The sequence below is a fragment of the Bombus vancouverensis genome, chromosome 9 (assembly GCF_051014615.1).
Source record: "Bombus vancouverensis nearcticus chromosome 9, iyBomVanc1_principal, whole genome shotgun sequence".
In the NCBI taxonomy this organism is placed as follows: domain Eukaryota; kingdom Metazoa; phylum Arthropoda; class Insecta; order Hymenoptera; family Apidae; genus Bombus; species Bombus vancouverensis.
The window spans coordinates 4,418,062-4,437,770 of NC_134919.1; the positions used below are offsets into that span (position 1 = coordinate 4,418,062).

Sequence of the window (19,709 nt, forward strand, 5' to 3'; positions counted from 1 at the left end):
AAAATCTATTACTTATTATCACTAATTAACTATAATATGTGTTCTCAATACGTATATATACATGTTCTACACATACATACGTGGATAGAAGTTTCATGATGGTGGATATTTAGACAAAGAATTTAATGGTAAATTTGTATAAGGTAATACGTTATTGTATTTAATATCTAATCTAGTTAATATCATATTTCTACTATAATGTGTAGAAATATTTGTGATTTTTTGTACTTTAAATACATTATATACGTTTTTTGAACTGTAAATTATTACTATCTAGTACTGTGTATTATCAATCAGTTAAAATAAAAAAAGAATCAAATATCAAGTACTGTGTATTATCAATCAGTTAAAATAAAAAGGAATCAAATATCGTCCAAATATTAAAATTATTCGTTATTAAACTTAATATTTTAAACAACTTGCAACTCACATAGTCTTATTTTATTACATTAGTATGAAATGTTTTTATCTATTTCAAGTCTTTTAATTTTTTTCTTATAGGAGGGAGTATTAATTAAGTTGAATTTTCGAAAACAATGTTTTCCATATATTCTATGTACTTCATATTTCTTATATTATTCGTGGATAAGATTAATGTAAATGGTTTAGGTAAGTTATGTTATAGATGTTATATATAGTATACTTATTCTTCATTTTATCATCAAATACAAATTGTAAATTAATTGTTTTTGCAGACCCCAGTGACATAGTTATTGTAATATTAGATCAAAAGGAAGGTTATCATATGGCTCATGCTGAAATGTTAAAGAAAAATATTCTTGAACAAGCAGAAGCCCTTGATAAGGTATGTACAATAAAGCATATTTGATACATATAATATTAAAATATATTATATATAAAATATAATCTTTTGCACAAAACATCTATAATTTTTTTCATTAGGATCCTCCCAAAATTATCTTATCTCACAAATTGAATATTAATGGATCTTGGACAATAATACCACTTTTAAATTATTTATTGGATACATATTCCACTTCAAAATGGTTTTTCTTCTGTCTGGAGAATACTGTAATTAGATTGAATAAATTATTAAGTATTCTTCTCAAATATAAAGAAAATAAAGTATGTTATTTTAAAATTATGTTACTTATTAAAATATTTAATTGTACTTAGAATAGTTAAACACGGAGTATTTGTTTTAGAATATATGGATTGGTCATGTATTATACGATCAAGAACCAACTATCATCCATCATTTTGCAGAACATAAGAAAAAATTGAAGTATCCACATATAGCTTCAGGTTTTGGAATAACGTCAAATTTGTTAGCTAAGTATGTTATACAAGATGTATTTTAAAATGAATTTATAATTTAAATCATAGGCTTGATATGACTTTTGTTTTATCAGCCTAGTACATAAAATTAATGAAGGTGATAGACCTAAAGATGATTTTTCAATTGATGCATCATATGAATTTGCATCTTTCGTATTGAAAGTTGGTAAAGGAGTACGATTAACACATGTATCTGAAATATGCATCATATCTAATTCTGAGTGTGCTACATATCCAAGATTTTTTCATCCATGTGTAAGTCAGTACTAATGTAATTATAAGTTATAATTCTAAATAATATTCTAATTTATTTTAAATGAAGGGTTCATCTGTGACCACTGAAAATATCTATTTTGCTGTAAAAACTTGTTCGAAATTTCATATTGAGAGAATTCCTGTGATTAAAAGAACATGGGCAAAATATGCTACAAATATTGGTTACTTTAGTGATATTGCTGGTATAAATACTTTTATTATATAATTTAACAATGATTATGTGTGTTAATTACCAGTAAAGTAATGTTTCTTTTTAGTATAGATAAACATCTGCCTGATAGTTTCATTGTCCCAAATACAACACAAGGGCATTGTGCTAAAACATACAGCATTTTAGTACAAGCAGATAAAATATTAAAAAAGAAAAATTTAAATTGGTTAATAATCAGTGATGATGACACAATTTTTAGGTATGTATATTTGTTTGTATATCTGTATTATATTTGTTTGTAATATATGTATAATATATACAATTTAATAATAGATATTAATATAATATTATCTACATAAATTAGCGTGGCACGTTTGTTACGTTTATTGACATGTTACAATCCAAACACACCAGTTGCTATTGGAGAACGATATGGTTTTCAACTCTGGGATAGTGATTACGGGTATGAATATCTAACAGGTGGAGCAGGAGTTGCTTTATCTGCATCTCTGGTTCATGAAATCATAGAACTAGGTAAATGCGAATGTCCGTCATCTACTACTCCAGATGATATGTATCTTTTTGGTATATGTCTATCACGAATCAGAGTGCAACCTGTACATTCATCAATGTTTCATCAAGTATGTTATACGAAATTATTTACTTTATTTAAGATAAATGTAATTTCTTTCAAAACAATAATATATATTTATTACAGGCACGCCCTTCAGATTATGCGACTGCATACCTTGCTTCACAAGAACCTATATCATTCCATAAATTTTGGATGATTGAACCCCAAACGGTTTATGATGAATGGTTTGCAGAAGCAGACAAATCTTTAATCACAGTAAGAAAACACACAGAATTATAATATTATTATGGTTTACTATTCATTCTGTAAGTACTAATAATAAAAATATACAATAATAAAAATCAGAATTTTATAATAAATTTTTATTATCCAGGTGTATAATTTTTATATGTATAATAAAAAATATTAAAAATATAATAACAAAAAATATTAATTACATGTTATGTACATATCATAATTTTGATCGTACTATTTCTCTCCACCATGACGGTCGTTCAAAGTTTTCTTTGACTTTAAATATTTCTTCTTTGATATGTTTATATACCTATATGCAAAATAGATTTAGATAATTGTAGATTGAATAAACGTGAGATTTTGAAAATAAATAAAATAACGTACTTGACCATCAGACATTCCTAATGGAGAATTTAATACAAAATCTGGTGGTGCTAAAACATCTACTAATGCTACTGCCTCTTGAACTAATTCTTTACACAAAATTATAATCCCTTTTCGCAATAATGTATCCATATTACTCTTGGGTGATGCATATCCACCAGCATAAAAGTCTCCTAATCTTTTTTCTAAAATAGCTGCTCCATAGAGCGAACATAACTTTATTAGCACATTGCGTTCTTCTGATCTCCATGAAGGATTTTGAATACATTCTATGAAGTACTTCATTATCACATGCTACAAAAAGAAATATTAATGAAGTTAACATAGTAATTATGTTATAATATTAAAAGAGGGTTATTACCTGCCCATATAATAGAGATAATGTTTGTGCAAAGAATACTTGAGTATTGTTTCTAATTTCGAAATCATCACAACCTTTGCGTTTCAAATTTTGTGTCTGTTCATATGTTCTTTTTAAATAATAACATAATAACCACGTAAAGGATAAAAATAAATCTGTAAAAAGGAAGTATCAAATAAACTCGTGAATTGTGAAGAGTGTTTAAATTGATTTTCATACTTTCTGGTTTCAATGTTTCATCGACTGTTGTATAAGGGAAAGTTTGTATTAAAATACTGTTGGCATCTTTCATGAAATCTGCTGTTCTTAAAGGAGAATTTATTGGTTTTCCATTGAGTACGTTTGACCATTGATTTAGTAACCAATTGCTGGCTTGTTGAATTAATACATTATTTTCGCCTTCAAATGTACAAGTTACATCATTTTCAGCTCTCAAGTCGCCCAAACGTGAGACTAATAATTACAAATTAAATAAGATAAAATAATAAAAATTAAATAAGATGAAAGCAAAGTATAAATTATTTTATCGTATTTAGTTTACAATCGACATACTTTTAAGATAACCGTGTCCTCCGCAAGACTCTCTACAATCCTGTATAATATCTCGACTAGTCCACGAACATACTGGTTTTGTTGCAGAAGATAATGCATGTATTTCCATACCTTCATTATCAATATTATCTTGATTTTTTGCGGTTATAAGTTTGAAATTAAATTCGCACATTTGATTTACAAATTCAGCAGAAAATATTTTTAGAGCATATGTTGCTGCCAAGTGAGGAAACAATCGCCATTGCTACATGTTTACGTTAAATTTTAATTGTATCATACATTTTATTTATTTATTTTTTTTTTAGATTTTCATTCGACTCATTTAAATACCTGTGCTTGATATTTTATAACCGGCCATTCTTCTAATTCCGATGGTCCGAATTGTTTTCTTACGGTACAATATCGCACAGCAATGGTTATTGCAACAGATGCAAAGTTTGCGCATATTGATGTAATGGTAATACGCCCCGAAGATAATGCACCTAAGGATGCACCTATACGAATTTAAATATATAAATATTATTAAAATTGCTGTTAAAAAGAAAACATAATTTCTTTAAATTCTCACCAAATCGTTTGCTTTTATCTTTCACAGATGCTGTATAATTCCCATCTTCAGTAACATCTGCTGTTTTATTTAACAAACATGTTCGAGAAATAAGATAATTGTTAAACATTATGAATCCATTGTCAACTCCATTTAATCCAATTTTTTCACCCATGTCACCAACATCTATATTTGGGTAAGGTATATGAGTATTTGGATTTCTGATGGGTACAATAAAAGTATGAAGACCATGATTTTGTTGATCTGGCGTTATTAATTGTGCAAATACAATAGCATGCGTTGCAGTTTTTCCTAAAAATGCACAAATTTTATTTGTTGTTCATTTATGAATTTGATAAAGTATATATTCCTATTTATTCACCTAAACCGCCAATCCAACATTTTGCAGCTTCGAAATCAGGAGTATTTAAGATAAAAGCCTTTGATTTTGCATCATATGTAGCTGTAGTTCTTATTCCTTTTGCATTTGTTCCATGGGATATCTCAGTCAGTGCAAAACAACAAGTATACTAAAGAAAATAGTATTATATAAATAGAAAATACTATTATAATCTTTTAGCATAAGTTCAAATAAAGATTAAAATAAAATTTTGTCAAATACTGATCAATACTGGTTGATTTTATTAAAATTCTATTAAAATTCAGTATTGGAATATTTGAAACATGTTTCATTAAACTAATGCTTACTTCTCCCTCTTGAATTTTTGCTACAGTCCGAAAATGATCATCATTGCCCAATGCAAGAATTGTACTTGGTACCATACCATCCATCACACCCATTTTTATTGGTATAGAGGCTTCATATTGAAATACTATATTAAACCAATGTGCATGAGTTAGTGGACTCTGCAAAAAAGTTATAAATGGCTTATATAAGTAAAAGTTGTTTCTTCTTTTACTTATTATTGTTGATAATATATACTGCAATATTATTATCTCTCAGTGCTCGAACACGAGCATTACAAAGCCTTCGTTGTTCATCTAATGTAGTACAGTTGTGTCTTTGAAATACTGATGTCTTTTTCATAAAATCCCACAATGTTTTCTGAAATGACAAAGAACATGTGAAACTTTTTATATTCATACTTTACATACAAAAATTCCAAATTAAGAAAATGAAACTAAAATTTTTCAAATATATTATTAAAATAATATCTCTTTCTATATACCTGAAATTCAACAAAATCTTCTCCTTCTATATTAAGTTTCAATAATTTCCAATCAAATGTTGCAGATTTTCTATAAGGGTCTAAAGGGCCTTTTGGTAAGTCAGCTATTGTATTCTTCATCTTAACTAAGTTCTTCGGCTACAACACCTATACAGTACAATAATGTTTAGATTTGTGCTTGATACAATATACAACGATACTTTTAAATTCTCGAGAACGCTATATAATTTATAAATTGTTTTATTAACTTTTATTAAGAATAATTTTACATAATAGTACATCTCTATTATTAATACAGTAGATACACAATTTTAAATATTACATTTATTTTATATGATAATCATTAAAACAATCAAGCACAATTTTGATGTTTTAGAGGATATGAGGTTTTTAAAAATATTTCTCATTTTTTGACAATGCAGAGAAAATAAAATATCTATCAGTAAAGGATGACAAAGCAACAAAAACAGATTGAAATTCTTGATATTTCTACTTTTATTAATGTACAGTCATCTAATTGTATTAATTCGAATCTTTTAATTTTTTTAAATCATAAGACCATGAGTATCATAGGAAATTTTAATATCCTATTTTATTTTTAATTTATGAAGATCTTTTGCACTTATGAATGAAGGCGTACTAGTAGGCAGGTGTTAAAGAACATATTTAGATTAGATAAGAAATTTGGCAAAATATACATACGGTATACACATGTATGTATTACTACTATGTATAATACATTTTACGACATTTCGTATATTTTTGGCTTATGAATTTCCATTCGTTTTTTTGCTAGCAGTGCAGGTGTTCATGCTTTTATCATAATCTCAATATGAAATTGAAATATCAGTAATGGATTGTTCACATAAGTACTATTTATATACTTTACTCTTTTTTAAATTTATAAATATTTATCTTCAAATATTTATTTTCTTTATTTACTATTACTTTACTATCTATTACTTTATTTTCTTATCTATAAAGATATAATCGATACTCACACAAAAAAAATAAAAATTTCAATGAATAGTTACTCGTTGGAAAGTACAACATATACTGTATACAGCAACTCATTCGACCGTTAATGAAGGCTCACTTGCGTATGAATAATATATCGATAATAAAAAGTGATTTAATATATTGTTTGGTTTGGAAACAATAAGATTAAGTTATTCAAAGTATAATAAAAAACGCATATTAAAAAAAAAATTATTTATATCTCAATTCGCGGTTATTTTGGCAAATCAAACGTAAAAGTAGACATAGTTTAACAAAGAAACAAAATGACTACTTTATATATATAAGTAATTATAGCAACTTGTATGTGATAATGATAATTGCAATATGTTTTAATACCGCAATGCATAGCATTTACACTTCGTCTACTATGTATTTTCGCTATCATAACAGGTTTCATAATACATATTAATTGGGATGTAAATATTTATATATAGAACTCATATCACTAATGATTGTGCAAAGTAACATATAATATTAAATTGTAACATTACATATAGATATTTATTTTAATTTTCTCATAATATCTTCATTCAAACATTATCAAATTACCACCCATTTTTAATTTTCCCTCTGTTTTCGGTATGTATCTTATATCTCCTGTAAATTCCGTGTTAAACGACATTCATACTGATTGAAATTTGATTTTTAATTCAACATTTCAGCACGCTTTGCAATCGATTTATAAAAATAAAAATAAATTGAACTCACCGTGACCTTTTATTCAAAGTTGATGTAAACGAAACAGCTAAGTTACATTTACATTATCGATTGCATTTCCTATGTAAATTAATTCCCCTGCAAATGAGATTCCTGAATATTTTATTACTTCGTACGATCGAAAGAACAAATTAAAAGGATCCAGTAAGTCGATGGCATGCATGTGTATGTAAAGCGTTTCAATCAGAAATCGTATCGCAATTTTTAGCAGTAGAATCCGAACAATGATACTTGTTACGTTGTTTCTTCAAATCATACTGGTATCCGGTAAAAGGTAACGGCATTAATGAAGTTTAAATTAACATTATTTTAATTAGTCAATTTCTTGTGCGCGGTATTTTAATTATTATTCAAACTTTTACTTTTTACATCCTTTTGTTTATTATTAATATATTAAAGACAAAATTTAGCGAAATTCAATTAATGGAATAGAACGATCAGTTTCCGTGAATATAAATTGAAATGGAAAATTAACAATTGTACTGCATTTATAACTAGTTGCATAATTTTATTAATTTTTATTAGATATATATAGATTTCATATCTACAATCCACGATTTAATTTACAAGAAACCTAATTTATAATTTATTTCTAATTAAAAGAAATAATCATTTAGCAAATATTTATAAAATTGTATAGTGTATTTTATAAAGAGCATCAATGCGTGAACAGTGGAAACAATTTGAAATCTGTCGTCGAAGAAATCGTGGAAGAAATTATCGACCAAAGGAATTGCATTGTTTTTGTTAGCGATTCTGTTTATCGAAATCTCGTAGATGTTAAAAATATTAAAGGTTCTTCAACTGTATTGAAATATGAGGTAAGATCAGATATTCTAATTTGTTCTTAACTTTTTATGTTCTTAACTTTACTAATTATTTATAATGTACATTCCAGATTGCACTGCGTGATAACGAACAATTTTTACAGCCAAGACGACAAGTTCAGAGAATTTTGATCGACGGAAAAGCAGTTAATTGCAGTGCATATATTATATTAATTGCTAATGGATTTATGGCAGCTGAATTTTTGCAATATACAGAAAGGTAAATATATAAATAAATATTAATCAGATCATCCTCAGATATCATAAATATTAATCAATAATCCTCAACAAATTTTTCAATCTTTTAAATAATAATGCATTCTAGTAGTCAGAAGCTACATTTATAATACAATGGATATTGTAAAAAATGACCTATATCTTGATTTGTTATCGAATGAAAATTAACTAGTTCTATAAAAACTTTTGTTATAAGATCTACAATTTCACGATTTAATTGGATATAATTCTTCTACGATGTATTTATAGCCAGAAATTATATAATTAGAAATTCGTAGAAATTATCTAATACGATGTTTGAAAAAACTGAAACGTACTAAACAGAAATTAAAAAGGTTATATTGTTTTTTAGTTTTCCTGAAGAAAGACAAAAACATAGATAGGGATCATTTTTATTATGAACCCGAAGTGATAAAAATCAATTTTTCTCTATCATTAATTAAAACAAAAATATACTCATTAGGTTCATTTGCTAGCAATATTCTTGGTAACTTCTTCCAAATAGAAGATGCTTAGGGCCTATCATTTTTCCTAATGCAGTTCTACAGACATTTTAAAATACATTAACTCTTATTTCCCGCAAAACGAATATTACATCTTTTACATTTATTTCGAAACTTTACCAGATCGATGGGGCGTCACGAATCAAATCGCGAGGTTGTAAGCTTAATGTTAACCACGTTGGTATACGATTTTATCGCGAGTACTTGCCACTAAATTTAACTCTTAACTGATATCATTGGCGTCATAAATGACTTCAACAATTTTGATTGGATTAGTATTAGATTGAACAATTGTAGAAAATTACATAATAAGAACCATTACTAACATTTAATGCTCCTTATCGCGTAAAGTACAAAATACAAATTAATTAAGTGACTTAATCCAAGCTATTATGAATCATGATTCAAAGATATCAGATAAGAAATAGTTGATTATGGAACAAGATAAACTTTCACTTAATTTAGAAATACGAGGATACATGATATCATGTATACACAATAATGTCACAATAGTTTAGGATAGTTTGTGTACTTTTATTTATGATACAACTGTATAAACATATGCATTCTTAATTTTACGAAGTAATTAATTAGAGCATTCTTCCTTTTGTTATAGTCTCCCTTACTTTTATCCTCATTTATAATAATATTAATCATCATTATTTTTTTCAATAGAAAATTATTTCTATTAATACGAATTTAATTAGATATTATCAGAGATAAGGAACAAAAAAATTGAATCAACTCCTATTTCAGTTTAAAATCAGAATCAAATATCAGATTTGAAATATTAAATTTATTAATAATTATTATTTAGTATTTTAAATACTAAATTTCACTTTCTACTTTCAGAGAACGTCTTATTAACACCCGTGGATTATTTTTACTGTTATATGATTCTCGTTTATTCCGATCGCATTTGCATTATCTTTGGAACAGGATAATTAATGTAGTTTTTATTCGCCAATACAATGCATACAAGTATCGTTCTGGTGAGAAAGCTTCCAAAGAAAGAATTGATTTGGATACGGTCTATTTTCCCCTTCGTAAAAGAAAATCTATTGTGACAAAATATATAGATACTTGGTACAAAGGCAAATTGCTTTATGGTACCAATCATTTTACAGAGAAAATCACTAACTTACAAGAAAAACATTTGCAGTTTGTATAAAAGATTATAATGCAGCTATAATTATAACTATTACTTTAAGAAATAGTAAGAAAGATTTGATACATATTTCAGAATTGCTGTATTTGAGCATATTCCAGCAGTGACAACAAAGTCAAGAGCATACTATAACAAACAACCAAATAATAACACAGAAGGTCTTGGAATAGAATTTGAAGTATGTACTATATGTATACAAGACTTATGGCTTTATATTTTTAATCTTTTATATTTTTCAGTTAATGCAGATCATATCAAAAGCAATGAATTTTAAACCAAAATATTATATGCCTGATAATATTACTTTAGAGAAATGGGGCATCAACGAAGATAATCAAACTCATGTTGGATTAGTAGGTGAAGCCATACAAGGAAAGGCTGCATTTTATTTGGGTGATTTGCACTATACATTGCACCACTTGAATTACTTTGACCTTACTACCCCATACAATACTGAATGCCTTACTTTTCTGACACCAGAATCTTTAACTAAAAATTCATGGAAGCTTCTAATACTTCCATTCAAGTAAGTATAAAATGAAAGAAATGTAATTAATAAATAAATAAAATATGTATATATATATATTGCTTTTTAGATTTTACACCTGGATTGCTCTTGTCCTTACTTTAATTTTAGGAGGGGTTGTATTTTATTTTTTATCAATATCGTATAAAAAACATATAAGTTTATATAAAAATCAAATGCATTTCCAAAATACATCAATGAAGAAAGAAATAAAGGGGTTATACTTATTCACTGAAATAGGAAATAGTATTTTATATACTTATGGCATGCTATTTCAAATTTCATTGCCAAGTTTGCCAAGCTCTTGGGCTGTACGGGTATTAATTGGATGGTGGTGGATTTATAGCATTTTAGTTGCAGTTGCTTATCGAGCTAGCATGACCGCAACCTTAGCGAATCCAGTTGCCAGGTGAAAATTATTTTAATAAAATGTTTCAATGTATTACACTTTATTTATATTGCAATTTGTATGCAGAGTTACTATTGATACATTAGGACAGTTGGCAAAAAGTTCTATAGAAGTTGGAGGATGGAATAAGGAGAATAAAAATTTTTTCTCAATGTCATCAGATCTTAGTAGCCAAGAAATTGGTAACAAATTCAAGTTAATTCAAGAAGAAGATAAAGCTATTGAGAAAGTGGCAAACGGTTCTTTTGCTTACTATGAGAATTCTTATTTACTTCGACATGTCCGTGTAAAGAGACAGATATTAGAGAAAGAACAAAAAGAAAATATAACTACAGTGGATATATCATCAAAGCATAATTTACATATCATGGAAGAATGTGTCATAAATATGCCAATAGCCCTTGGTTTAGAAAAAAATTCACCATTGAAACCAAGGGTTGACACTTTAGTATGTATCTCTTTTTGTAAATTATTATAAAACTATTATGAGAAAAGGTATTTAGCAATGATCTATCTTATACAATGCATATTCTTAGATAAGGCGTATAATAGAAATTGGATTAGTTGAAAAATGGTTAAGTGATGTCATGGAGTGGTCAAAAATTATGGAAATAAGACAAGAAGCAGAGTCAGAGAAAGCATTGGTTGATCTTCATAAATTACAAGGTGCATTTATTGCAATTATAGTTGGATATGTATTAGCTTTTATGGTTTTAATAGGTGAAATTTTATATTGGAAACATATTGTACTAAAAGATCCAAAGTTTGACAAGTACCATTTAGATATATTCTACAGCATTAATAATCCCAAAATATAAAAAAACAATTAATATTTTTTCATTAATTTTTCAAAAGATAAAATTTATTTTATTGTGATAATAAAATCTTAAAAGCTTAAAAATCTTAAAAATAGAAAAAGATTACTTTTTTAATATATGTTTATAAAATTATGATAAATATTATCATATAGTAGGCATAAAAAGGATATGAACTAAACTTATTGCAGATAAAAAATTTAAACATGTATGTACATAAGTTATGGTTACAGATTGCAAGATGTCTATGACTAAAAAACAGCTGCCATCAATATGATACAGCTATAACTGTGACAAAAATATAATAAAAGAATTTATAAGTCCTTAGTAAAATGTTAATAAAATTACGTACCAATAATATAACAAAGAAGGTTAAATATTCTTCCTCTCTTTGTTACACAGGCACTTGTTCTTACTTATTCATTGAATTGCTTTCTCTTTCCCTCTCTCTTTATTTCTCATGATGTTTCTTTCTCATGCTTGACTATCTTTTTTCCTTACTAATATGTATTACATATTTTTATCATTGCTCCTCTTATTCTTATTTTCTTATATCTTTTGTGTTTTTGTTCATCTATTTATAGTATCCTCATCATCTAAACTCACTTTTTGTTTGTTTAAAAAAATATTTATTTATACTTCTGCTTACATTTATGTGTTCCTATTTCCCCTTATGATATGGTATAAACACATTTTTCCTCTTGAGTACACATATGTATAAGTAGAAATATGTTGTGACACATATCTATGCATTACGTAGTTTTTTAAAAATTGCATTTCGAAAGAAATGTTACTCTACAAATTTTCAAGGATTTTTCATGCTTCTTATTGTACGAAATAAAATGTATTTTAAGGTATATTCACTATAGTTAATACATATTTAATCAATAAAAATTTGTTTATAAATTAAAAAAATAGGATGTTTTTTATTTTTGTACAAGTAAATAGAGATTCAAGCAAATATAAAAATCTTAATTTCATAAAATTGCAGTATGTAATTATGTATGAAAATTTTCCTATGTATGTAGATAAGAATTGAATTTGAAGAAGTATTGACTGTATTGATTTTGACTATTTTGATATGAAAATTGATTGCTAATTTGTTTAAAATTATGAAATAAGTAATAGATTCGGTTCTTTATTAACATGCATGTGAATATATTTTAATAATATTTTATATATTATTATAGGTTATTGAAATCGACAAAAATGACATCAGTAACAGAGAATAAAAAGGATGAGGCACAAGAAGATCCGATTAGATGTATATTTTTTTCAGAATTTCATCCTATTGTGGGTCCAATGATTACTTGTCAGGTTAGCTAAGGTTATACACAACGTATAATAAATATTATTTTGATTTTTTTATTTTAATTATTTTTATATGTAACTTATAAAACTTATAAAGTTCATAATGTTATATGTTTTTACTAGGTTCCAGATAATTTTATTTCAAAGGATATTTTTGACAATGTCAGTGTTTATATTATACCAAAAGCAAAGTTACAGCGTAGTACTATCACAGTGTAAGTAGAGGCAAAAAGAAATATGAAAATTTAAGAATTTATTTTGAACTAGTTTATTAAATTATTTATTTTGTATAGGACATTGAAGGATTATAAAATCCTAGGATTTCCAGTAAAGATTGATGATAAGAAGTATGCAAGAAATGCATTTTATTTCAACTTATGTTTTGTATGTGATGCAGAAGCTCGTACTGTACATTATGAACCTGTTGTAAAAAAGATGTCTGATTTTTTAGTAAGAAACTATACATTGGAAATAATTGCTTTATCAATACTTCTTATTGAACTTAATTTAATTTTTCAGATGGCTCTAGAGGTAGAAAATTGTTTTTTATCTGCCTCTGAGGATAAAACAAGATTAGCAGAAATGTTGCAACATGTAATGCAAGATTTGAATTTACACAAAATGTGTACATTAACAGGTAAACACGTTTTATAAAGAATAGTTTTGTACAAAAATGTTAAAGATGTAAAATATAATATTTTAATAGAGGGGACAATGACGTCCCATTTGAAAGTCATAAAATTAGCACCTGAGCCGAAACCAGTTCTTGATCATCAGGTACCAATATTCTTGGAGGGCCGTGAAGCATTCCAAACTGATCAGTGGGATTTAACCACTCAGCAAGTATTACCATACATAGATGGATTTAATCATGTTGCACGAATAGCAGCTGAAGCAGACGTGGAAAATAATCTAGTTAAAAGTTGTGTACAGAATCTTATGTAAGTACATAAATACAAAATTTCATTTAAAACACAATTTCTCCAGTATTGATTGTTTCTATTCACTTCCAGTTATTACGGTGTTGTAACTTTAATTCCAATATTTCAATACAGTAATGTGTATGCTGCAACTTCCAAATTGAAAGAATTGGCCGAAAATACAAAATTACAAGAACGATGCATAGCATATGCTTCAAAATTCCGTAAGTTATACATCTTCATTGTGAAAACTTATCAGAATAGATAAACATTCTACAAACGATTATTTTTAGCTAGACAACCTGCATATCTTAGAGATATATATCGAATGTATGCAAGTATGACACATGGCAGCAGCATGAGAGATTTGTGTCAACGTCTCAATCCTCAGAATCTAAGAATCAATGAAAGGAGGCTGGTGCAATTTGGTCTTATTGAAGGTCTTATTCGTCGAGTATATAAGGTTATCAGATTTACTGTGAAAGATCCATTTCATTTAAACAATCATTTGTCTTATCTTTTATCAACTTTCGTAATTTGCAGTATCCAATATATTTGTCGGGATCTCCTTTTAATGAAGAGACGAAAAACAATCCAGTTTATAAGTACTTTACAGGAACATACAGTCTTGATGAAATTTGTTGTAGTACAGGTCAATCAGCTGCACAAATCGAAGATATTGTTGAACGCGATCCGAATGTTGTTATGTTATGGAAGTAATATTTAGATGTAGTATTTATGTCATGAATTTTGTTTTCTGTGATTTTGATAAGTGTAAAGGTCGTTCATTTAAGCAGGTATAGTACGCAGGATATATTGCGAATGATAAATAGACAAATTACAATTATACATTTATTGTATTTATTGTATATTGCTGATCATTCGTTTTACTTCATTGATGTATATTTCAGGCACTCTGTTTCTTCTCATCTCTTCACATTTTCTTTCCATTGCATCACGCAGCTTTTTCTTACGTATCGCGGCTTCTGTACGTATTGCTAAACCTTCCTCGAACATCTTTTGTCTTGCTTCGATGCGTTCTCTTTCTTTCTCATTTACCTGATGAAGATGATAGACATAAAATAATTTAGTCATAGTATTAGAAGAAAGATAATAAATTAAAAAATCTATAATCCAACCGTGAAAACAAACCTGTTTTAGTATTTCGCTCCTATGAATTAATGCTTGTCGCTGTTTCTTTTCAAGTTCTTTTTGTTCTCGACAGAAAGCTTCCTTCTGAACACGTACAATTTTTTCAAATTCACGTCTTTCTCGTTCTAGTTCAATTGCTTCCATTATTCGTTTGTTGTTTATTTGTTTTTCTCTTTCTTTTATAAGTAACTTTTGGGCTTGCGCTTTTTTAAGAGCTTCTTCCTTTTCTTTTTGTCTCCATTGTCTTTCCACTTCTTCTTGAATTCGTGCAGCATTCAACTCATCGATCCGCTCCTAGAAAAGGGGTGCAAAAAATAATTATTAAAATATAAGTGCGAAATGTACAATTATCTATTTATTCTTATTTATAAGTATTGTAATAAAATTTATAATATACAATACAATGGTACAAATAAGAAAGGAATCCAAAGGCTTTGATATTTAAACCAGAAGCTAATAATTGCAACGTACGGTAAAAAATTTAAATAAATGTAAAAAAGGATAATTCCATTAATTAAATAATTAAATACTTGTTGACCCCTTGCTTGTAATGTCTGTATTGCAACAGTTGTTTTAGCCTTTTCTTTTTCTAATTTTTCCAATCTTCGTTCTTCCGCCAGCTTTGCTTCTCTTTCTTCCTTATACCGTTGGTATTCTTGTATCCTATGAAATATTATCATTAATGATTGATCAAAACTTCAATAATTTAATAATTTGATAAATCTTACCTAAGATCAATGACTTTATTTTGCTGCTTTTCCATGGCTTTAAAGTGTTTTAATTGCTCGTTCCCTTCAGCGAGCTGTTGTCGAATTAATGCGTTTTCGGATTCTTTATTTCGTAATTTTGTAATTTCTTCTTGTTGCCAATTGATATTGTTTAAATTAATTAATCGACTTTCCTCTTGCTTCCTTTCAAACTCTAATATCCTGTTTTCCTCGTTTTCTTTTATTTGATCGATTAGACTATTAGCAAATTTTTGTCTTTTTACTGCTTCGTCCTGCTCTTTTTTAATTTCTTCTTTAATCGCCCATCTTCTTTCATTTTCCATCATATCATTTAAACGTTTTTCTTCTTCCTCCAACTCGAGTTCCATTAGCTTTTTTTCTGCTATCTGTTAAAAATTACAAGCTTTAAATGTAATGTATAAAAACAGAATTTTATTTCATTATTTAATATGTAAATTCATATTATCTACCTGAGCGTCTCTTATAGCACGACATTTAGTCTCTAAAATGATCCTATTGCACTTTTGGATTTCTTCCTCCTGTTCGAGCTTCATCTTCTCTGCTCTTTCAAGCACATGTTTCGCTCTTTTCCTAGCTTCCTCTTCTATTTCGGCCAATTGCGGGCATTTTTCTCGAGGCCTTCCTTGATCTATTCTACGAAATTCCTCTTTTCTCTCCATACTCTCTTTCATAAGTCTTTGCCTCTCTTCTTCCTCCGATTTAAGAGCCGCATCTCGCTCTTCCTTCGTCAGAGAACTGTATTTTTGAAATTCGTCGTACTCTTCTTTTGTTAAAATTTTTGGAGGAGGTAGTCTCTTTTTTATGACTTTCTGTCCACTTAGTTGCATTCTTGGTTTACTTCTACCTATTTTTTTGGTTGGCTAAATAATTTAAAATGCGATCATTACAGACACGACAAATATTTGTGTATCAATGATATGATGTTATTAATTAATTAACAACATGCTAAAATAACGGGATACGTAGTTGTATTTCAATATCGAGATTTCTTTCATAGACGTTATTATTAAATTATACAAATATTATCTTACAATAATTATTATATAAATTTTCTATGTTTAAAACAAAATATAAAATTACCTCTTTTCCATTGTACGAATAACGATATTGACCAGATTTACATTCCGCAGTTCGAATACAAGTATTCTGTAGTCCACTAGAGCAAACATCTTTGAATTTCGTTTCCTTTCTATCTCTTGCACTACAAGACGGTGATCCACAAATTGTGTTTGACTTTGATGTATTATTTCCTATTCTTTGCACTACCATTTTACACTTTCCAAGATTTTATTTTTTCCCAAACGAGATCTTCGATATTCGTTGTTTAACTTATTAATCCATGAAGGCTATTTAACAAATAATAATTATGGCAAGGTATCAATCTGAAAAATTTCTGTGATTTATTTTAATGGCACGTTACTCAAACTATTGTTGTTATTGTCGTAAATATCGGTAAAACAAAAATGGGGATAGATTAACCAGGAAGAACTAACATCGAGGACTGATGAGGAATAAGTTTTGTTCATTGTTTACAAACGGTAACCTACGATTTCGTCGTTTGTTTTGTCAATAGTAAACCGACAACATATTTCAATTCCGTAATGGAATGTTTACCGAAATATTTTTTATAATATTATCAATATTATTTACATTCATTTTCAACATCAAAGTATCTATAGCTTAGCTATTTATTGATCAAATTTTAATATTTATTACTAAAGTAAATTTGTATATATGTACATTAAAATATTTATATTTTTTTTATCAATTATTAATATTTCTTCAATATTTTAGGTTTCATTGAAATGCATTCTATTAAAATATACTATTAGAAATATTTTATTTTATTTTATTACTTTTAGCGAGGAAGAAGAATCCCCAAGTATAAAGTGGTAGGGTGAATCACCCCTTTTGTTCGTGTAAACGTTCGTTGCCGAGTTTCCCTATTCGTCGTCGACTTTCCTCAGGTGGGAAAATGCACATGTGACTACGTGTCGTTTGTCTATTAAATGTTCATATTACAGGAAAAATATACAATCTTGCATAATATTCGAAATGAATTTAATATGTGCATATTTGTAATTCGCTTAACTTTAAAACACGGCTGCAACGGTTTTAAGATATTCCCCTACGAATATTAGTTCCATTTGAAACTCGTGTATTTTTAAAAGGTCGGTGATAGTGAAGAGAATACCATTCATGTTTTTTATTCTAGTTCAAAACAGTCTTATATAATAATGATTGAGGGACAGGTATAATAACAATTAACAATAAGTTTATTACAAATGTTAGAGAATGTAATAACAAAGACTATTAAAGGTTTATTATTTGATCGTTTTAATACTGAATGCAAATTTGGCAATACAAAGGAAAATTTTTGCACGCATAAAAGTTTTGCAACATATCCTGATAAACATATGATTTTTATGTTTCATGTTGTGACTAGAACTTTTAAAAAAATGGCGTTAAATTTTCGTTTTATGCTATTCAAAGTGCTTCTAAAAATTTTAAAAGCAAACCATCATCATGCTTTATGTAGTCGGTAATAACTGTCCTTCGATGAGTCTCTCGTGGGAAATATCCAACGCACCGATTATTTGGCGAATCGATTTTGCAAGGGGAACTTTTGCATTTAAGCATTAAACAGCGTCTGAAGAATAAAAAAGTCGATCGATATCATCCACACACAATGACCATTTTACACGCAGTAGTTAAATTTAACTCGATTACGTATCGAGATACTATTATTCACTATATGAACATACAATAGAATCAGAAAAGACACATTTTTGTTTTTTCCACAAGCTGGCTCATGACTTGCACGTACTAGTTATGTTAATAGAATACGAATATAGTAACAATAATAGTAAGTAGATTATATACAACAAGTATAAGTAACTATTAAAGTTAAATTTGTAACTATAAAAATACGATTTCTAATACTAACAGTAATTTTATAAGAAGCTTGAAAAAATACATTTTCTATTTATTCTATTCTAATATATATATAATATATATTATGTCACAGACAGCAAATTTAATTTGTAAAATAATTTTGAGTGAAAAAATTAGATGGTAATTAAGTGATTAATTACTGTTAACCATAATGATAATAGAAGAAGATAATGAAACGAACGCCGGCTTCTTAATAAATTTCAGCATTAAAATTCTATATAAATTCTAATACTGTAAAAAAATGCTTTATTGTTTCTCTACGTGTTCATACTTTAGCAAATGTATTTCTATTATAAAATATTCTTTTCCCTCCCAAGAAAACACGTATCATTTCAAATCATCCCCCGTAGTATGTACGCTCTCATATTATATGAAAAGAAGGGAAAAAGAGAGAATGAAAAAAAGAAAGAAAGAGAAGAAGAAAAAACAATTTGTAACTACCACACCCACCACGTTTCAACCATCCTTCCAATCGGCGATGAACAAAGATAATGTACCATATACAGGAAAAAGTTCTTTGAAAGTAATGCCAAAGAAGAATGTATTGTCCTTTTTCTTACATGTCTTGCCACTAAACATTGTATTTCTGAGCTGCGCCAAACGATTGCGTTCTAGTCAGCCAATTGCGAAGGGTTTCCCTAATAAGAACTTTTCTAGAAGTGGGAATACGAGTATACGTGTAAGATTCCTTGGTGTCTGGCTTCACTTTTCGCGCGACACCGTCTCGATCTACTTTGCAACATGTGCCGGTCGGAATAGTTAAATTTGATTAGACAAAATCATTCGACTAAAAAAAAGGCGGTTTTCCTTT

The 19,709-nt window shown here is 27.9% G+C and overlaps 5 protein-coding genes across 14 annotated transcripts in view; 3 read left to right on the forward strand and 2 right to left on the reverse strand.

Moving 5' to 3' along the window:
- Positions 1–2,680, forward strand: LOC117161745 (beta-1,3-glucosyltransferase). The gene is made up of 10 exons (XM_033343503.2): positions 1–143; positions 502–609; positions 696–805; positions 904–1,086; positions 1,167–1,297; positions 1,374–1,554; positions 1,622–1,757; positions 1,838–1,985; positions 2,091–2,367; positions 2,445–2,680. Exons 2-10 carry the CDS (start codon positions 537–539, stop codon positions 2,598–2,600), a joined length of 1,395 nt encoding a protein of 464 aa, XP_033199394.1. The 5' UTR covers positions 1–143; positions 502–536; the 3' UTR covers positions 2,601–2,680.
- LOC117161741 (peroxisomal acyl-coenzyme A oxidase 3) lies at positions 2,669–12,584 on the reverse strand. Of its 4 annotated transcripts, none has more exons than XM_033343498.2 (12): positions 12,461–12,584; positions 5,590–5,736; positions 5,343–5,465; positions 5,108–5,266; positions 4,782–4,929; positions 4,421–4,711; positions 4,183–4,346; positions 3,853–4,096; positions 3,520–3,753; positions 3,301–3,455; positions 2,940–3,233; positions 2,669–2,865 (listed from the first exon to the last, which is right to left on the reverse strand). In XM_033343498.2, the coding sequence occupies exons 2-12, from the start codon at positions 5,707–5,709 to the stop codon at positions 2,773–2,775; spliced, it is 2,025 nt and encodes a 674-aa protein (XP_033199389.1). In that variant the 5' UTR covers positions 5,710–5,736; positions 12,461–12,584; the 3' UTR covers positions 2,669–2,772. The 4 variants fall into 4 exon arrangements, with proteins under 4 accessions (XP_033199389.1, XP_033199387.1, XP_076477591.1 ...); XM_033343496.2 differs by lacking the exon at positions 12,461–12,584 and adding an exon at positions 12,164–12,447; XM_076621476.1 differs by lacking the exon at positions 12,461–12,584 and adding an exon at positions 7,318–7,423.
- Ir68a (Ionotropic receptor 68a) lies at positions 7,425–12,134 on the forward strand. 2 transcript variants are annotated; one of them, XM_076621475.1, is made up of 10 exons: positions 7,425–7,600; positions 7,967–8,147; positions 8,225–8,373; positions 9,746–10,054; positions 10,137–10,239; positions 10,301–10,587; positions 10,658–10,996; positions 11,063–11,444; positions 11,533–11,662; positions 12,045–12,134. In XM_076621475.1, exons 1-10 carry the CDS (start codon positions 7,551–7,553, stop codon positions 12,086–12,088), a joined length of 1,974 nt encoding a protein of 657 aa, XP_076477590.1. In that variant the 5' UTR covers positions 7,425–7,550; the 3' UTR covers positions 12,089–12,134. The 2 variants fall into 2 exon arrangements, with proteins under 2 accessions (XP_076477590.1, XP_033199384.2); XM_033343493.2 differs by having other exon boundaries at positions 11,533–12,134.
- Positions 12,534–15,175, forward strand: Nprl2 (Nitrogen permease regulator-like 2). 5 transcript variants are annotated; one of them, XM_033343506.2, is made up of 9 exons: positions 12,534–12,665; positions 13,002–13,128; positions 13,246–13,337; positions 13,416–13,572; positions 13,642–13,759; positions 13,829–14,063; positions 14,136–14,266; positions 14,336–14,505; positions 14,586–15,175. In XM_033343506.2, the coding sequence occupies exons 2-9, from the start codon at positions 13,021–13,023 to the stop codon at positions 14,760–14,762; spliced, it is 1,188 nt and encodes a 395-aa protein (XP_033199397.1). In that variant the 5' UTR covers positions 12,534–12,665; positions 13,002–13,020; the 3' UTR covers positions 14,763–15,175. The 5 variants fall into 5 exon arrangements, with proteins under 5 accessions (XP_033199397.1, XP_076477595.1, XP_033199399.2 ...); XM_076621480.1 differs by lacking the exon at positions 12,534–12,665 and adding an exon at positions 12,704–12,801 and having other exon boundaries at positions 14,178–14,266; positions 14,586–14,911; XM_033343508.2 differs by lacking the exon at positions 12,534–12,665 and adding an exon at positions 12,709–12,801.
- The window catches only part of LOC117161743 (cilia- and flagella-associated protein 45), an 11,411-nt gene continuing 6,582 nt past the window's right edge, over positions 14,881–19,709 (reverse strand). The window contains exons 2-7 of one of the 2 annotated variants that reach the window (XM_033343500.2): positions 17,024–17,289; positions 16,393–16,803; positions 15,923–16,308; positions 15,725–15,857; positions 15,195–15,488; positions 14,881–15,101 (exon numbers count right to left, since the gene is read on the reverse strand). In XM_033343500.2, the coding sequence (XP_033199391.1) occupies positions 14,904–15,101; positions 15,195–15,488; positions 15,725–15,857; positions 15,923–16,308; positions 16,393–16,803; positions 17,024–17,212 (1,611 nt within the window). In that variant the 5' untranslated portion in view covers positions 17,213–17,289 and the 3' untranslated portion in view covers positions 14,881–14,903. Of the gene's footprint in view, positions 15,489–15,724; positions 15,858–15,922; positions 16,309–16,392; positions 16,804–17,023; positions 17,290–19,709 lie in introns of both variants that reach the window. The other variant, XM_076621478.1, reaches the window with a different exon arrangement.